Source organism: Chelmon rostratus, chromosome 18 (assembly GCF_017976325.1).
Source record: "Chelmon rostratus isolate fCheRos1 chromosome 18, fCheRos1.pri, whole genome shotgun sequence".
Taxonomy (NCBI): Eukaryota; Metazoa; Chordata; class Actinopteri; order Chaetodontiformes; family Chaetodontidae; genus Chelmon; species Chelmon rostratus.
In genome coordinates, this window is record NC_055675.1 from 24296969 (window position 1) to 24301242 (window position 4274).

A 4274-nucleotide genomic window follows, 5' to 3' on the forward strand; every position below is an offset into this window, starting at 1 on the left:
TGTGAATATTTCTTCTACCACTGTGGATGTGTAATTCAGGAATAAATAAGTGTGTGTGTGTGTGTGTGTGTGTGTGTGTGTGTGTGTGTGTGTGTGTGTGTGTGTGTGTGTGTGTGTGCCTCTGATGGTCCAGAGCTGCAGGAGGTTTTGATTCACATCAGGACTTCCAGGACCTCATCCTGGAAACAGAAACGTTTATTCAGAAAGCTGCTGACTAAAAAAAACACACAGTGCAGAAACTTTTTCAAAACATCCTGAAACCTCCTTGAAGACTCCTGGAACTCCCTTGAGGACTTCCAGCATTTACTGAAGAACACCTGGAACCTCATCAGTGAAGTCCTCTTCCTGGAACCCTTTTCAAGTATTCCAGGGACGTCCTAGAGGACACTCAAAGGCTCCTTAAGGACTGTCAGTGATTCCTGAAGAACGTACAGGCCACTTAAAGAGCCTCAGAAATCCTTGAGAGTTCCTTGAATCCTTTTAAAAGCTCCTGGAATCTGCCTGCAGATCCCTGAATCTCTGGACTACTTTTTGGGGAAAACTGCTGCCTGAAAACATCTGGGCGTGATTGATTTTATGTTTTATGAAGAATTTAATCATATTTATTGTCACTCTCTACGATTTTAAGATAATGTGTTCATAAATATGTGAATATTAATCTTCCAAATATCGATTACTTTCACTGTAACGATTTATCCATTTATATTGAATTAGATAACGGCCAGACGACTGTGGGCGGCACGCGGGAGACGAAGTGAGCCGTGATTGGCTTAGGGCGGTGCGGAGGCGGGAAGGTTTTGGAGAAGAAGGGCGATGATTGGTTGAGGGCGGTAACGTCGCGCGCATGATCAGCCGGTTAATAAGACGCCGGTTTGGAAGTTTAAACAGAGAGTGAGATGCTGGCGGACTGACGCGGAGCCGCGGCCAGTAAACACGTAGAAACCAGACAGAAAGTGGTCCGAGCGTCTGCGGGGGTGCGAGTCCGTCGCGGTCAGTTTGAAACATTAACCGAGACCATGGTTCAGCAGACGGAACATGGCGGGACAGGGATTCACGGCGGGTCCCGTGAGGCCACCGACCCAGACGACAGCGAGCTGCTGGCGGCCTCGGCGTGCAGCCCCGTGCCGGTGAAGCCGGACTGGTGTAAAACAGCGTCGGGTCACATCAAACGACCCATGAACGCCTTCATGGTCTGGTCCAAAATCGAGAGGAGGAAGATCATGGAGCAGTCGCCGGACATGCACAACGCCGAGATCTCCAAACGGCTCGGGAAGCGGTGGAAAATGTTAAAGGACACCGAGAAGATCCCGTTCATCCGGGAGGCGGAGCGGCTCCGGCTCAAGCACATGGCCGACTATCCGGACTACAAGTACCGTCCCAAGAAGAAGCCCAAGACGGACGGGTGTGCGTTTCCAGCGGGGAAGGCAGCCGCTCAGTCCCCGGAGAAGACCGGCGTCAGACCCGTGAGTAAAAACCACGCCGCCGCGAAGAAATTCTCCAAGTTGAAAGCCGGCAAGCCGGTAGCCGGTCCCGGCCGAGCGAGCGCCCACCTCCCGCAACACCAGCACACGGACCCCCGGTACCGGTACGTGTTCACGACCGGCTTTAAGAGCAGCAAGCTTGTTAAACGGGACTTTACCGACGACGAGGAGGATGATGACGAGGATGAAGATGAGTCTGAGGAGGAGCAGGAGTTTAAAGCGGACGAGGAGGACGAGCCGTCCCGTTACAGCCTCGCCCAGGTGCCGTCCAGCCTGAGCCTGAGCTCCGCCGCCGCGGACCCGGAGGGAACCGGCAGGTACGAGTCGTCCGGTCGGCTGTTCTACAGCTTCAAGAACATCACCCGGCAGGGCACCGGCACCTCCTCGTACCCGGCTTCCCTCTCACCAGCATCCTCGTCCCGGTCCGGCTCCACCTCCTCCTGCTGCGGGGAGGACCTGGAGGATTTCGCCGCGGAGGGGAACGACTTCACCCTCAGCCTCCTGGCCGGCTTCCACGCCTCCTCCGAGCCGTCGAACTCGTCGTCCAGCTCGGCCCCGGGGAACCTGAGCCTGTCCCTGGTGGATAAAGACCTGGACTCGTGCAGCAGCGAGGGCAGCCTCGGGTCCCACTTCGAGTTTCCGGATTATTGCACTCCGGAGCTCAGCGAGATGATCGCCGGGAACTGGCTGGAGGCCAACTTCTCGGACCTGGTGTTCACTTATTGATCCCAACACCACGCCCGGCCAAGAAAGAGGATTATTTTCCATCCGCCTCATGTGCCCCGGAGCCGGTTCTGGAGCTCCAGAGCCAGTCAGGGACCGGGGCGATGGGGCTGCTGCTGCCCGGGCGCAGACGGCTGTTTTGGGGGGAAGCCCGGACTGGACACACACTGCGGTACTTCTGCAAAAAATGAATGAAATTAAATCACTTCAACAGGGTTTTATGGATTTTGTTTTCTGTAGCTCGGGTCTGAACCAGGACCCGAAATATGCATTCCCGTCCAGACCCAGAAGAGACTAATTAACACTAATATCAGGATGCAAAAGTATTTCTGTTCCTTCCAGCACCAGGACTTTAACTTCAGGACTGTTTTATGTGACTTTCACACATTTCTCCTCCCTTTTATTTGATATTTGGGTTTCCGGCTCCGTCCAGGTGAGAAACGCCTCGACTGACCGCAGGTATGACCGGAAGCAGTTTTGATATTTGCATAACCAAACATACCTCGTCTTTTTTTAAAGATTTAAAAAAGTGAAACTATTTTCAGGCATATTTTTGTACAGTCAAAGGGAATGTCAAAGGTTTTCAGGCACTTCTTCTACCACTTTTCACTCTGACTGAAGATCATTATTTGTAACTGAGCATGTGGGGGCTCCGGCCCCCGCCAGCCTGCCTTGCTTTGATGCCTTGCTGTTGTTTTCTGGAGTGCAGACAGGGAGTCGAACCTGTGCGGTTCTAGTTGGACTGTTTGGCAGAAATGGTACCAGATCCAGGATTGTATATGTTGTGTAAAATAGTTAAAGTTTAGGAGTTTATGTATATTGGTGTGAATGAGTCCCTGATAGCAGGAGAGAAACTGGATTTTCTGTTTTTTATATCATCAACGGCACATATTTGTTTTTTGCTCATTATTTTTGTGCAATATAAAAGAGAAAAAATGAAATAATGGACCATCCGAGTTTTTTTTGTAGCAGAAGGAGAAACTGCGTCTGTATGTGACAACTGAATAAATCAGCTGGAACTGAGTCCACTCACCTGCTCCGCTTCATTATTCAGCTCTGATTGGATGCTTTCTGTTGGTCTCTTGTTGCCATGAGAGAATTTGGGTTTTTTATTAACCAGACTGTGGAAATACTCCACTACAAGTAAAAGTCCTTCTAATTATAAATATCAACATGTACTTAAAGTACTTCAAGTGTTGGTGTATCAGTAAAATGTTCCTGTCAGTGTTCTCATCATCTCTGATGTTTGTGGATTAATAATCTGCTGCACTAATGTGGATGTTTTAGGTTGAGCTCATCTGAACTAAAATAAGATAAAACTTTATTAATTTGGTTTCACAGCAGCAGGAAGAAAATAATAAAAGTTGACTATATATATATGTACATATTATATGTATTATGTTATACTTTACATCCTGTTGGCTGGTTTAATCTGCAGCGATGCATCATATTCTATAAGATCATCACATGTTTGTCCTGTGAAAACCTCGTATCTTAGAAAAACAGCCTGTTTTCAGCTCTGTGACGAAGCATTTTCAGCTGATCCAAGAGGCTTTTTAAACACTGTATTTAGCTGAAGAAGACATGAAGGAAAACTTCATCCTTAAGTTCATCACAAACATTCAACACATCTGGAGATACGAGCTTTTCACTGGACAGGAGTGGTGGTGTAGAAGTACAAAGTTTAGTTTTTTAGCTCTAAAATTCACGTAATGTTTCTAAAATTCAAAGGTTTTCCATGGTCCTGGAGGTGGTCTTTGGGTCCTTGAGACCCTTCAAATGAACCATAAAGTGGCGACACTCGCAGCAGGTCTGGTCATTAGTTTTCTGCAGCAGTGTGAAAGTCGTGGACGTGTCCTGGCACTGGACAACCTGTCCGGTTGATGAGACGATGACATCATTCATTCATAGTTCTGTGCGTCAGAAACCTGAAAATACTGAACTGGACTGAAGTGAGGAGGTCTGATGCTGCAGCAGATTAAATATTCAAACGAGACACGTCTGATTACCAGCAGACTGACGAGCCGTCCAGACGTCTGATGGTAAATCAGATTATTGTGGACGTTTGCG

At 48.6% G+C, this 4274-nt stretch overlaps 1 protein-coding gene across 1 annotated transcript; it reads left to right on the plus strand.

The window, feature by feature from the left end:
• Positions 1 to 903: 903 nt before the first annotated feature.
• sox11b (SRY-box transcription factor 11b) lies at positions 904 to 3227 on the plus strand. The gene has a single exon (XM_041958293.1). It carries the CDS (start codon positions 1017 to 1019, stop codon positions 2205 to 2207), a length of 1191 nt encoding a protein of 396 aa, XP_041814227.1. The 5' UTR covers positions 904 to 1016; the 3' UTR covers positions 2208 to 3227.
• Positions 3228 to 4274: the final 1047 nt, after the last annotated feature.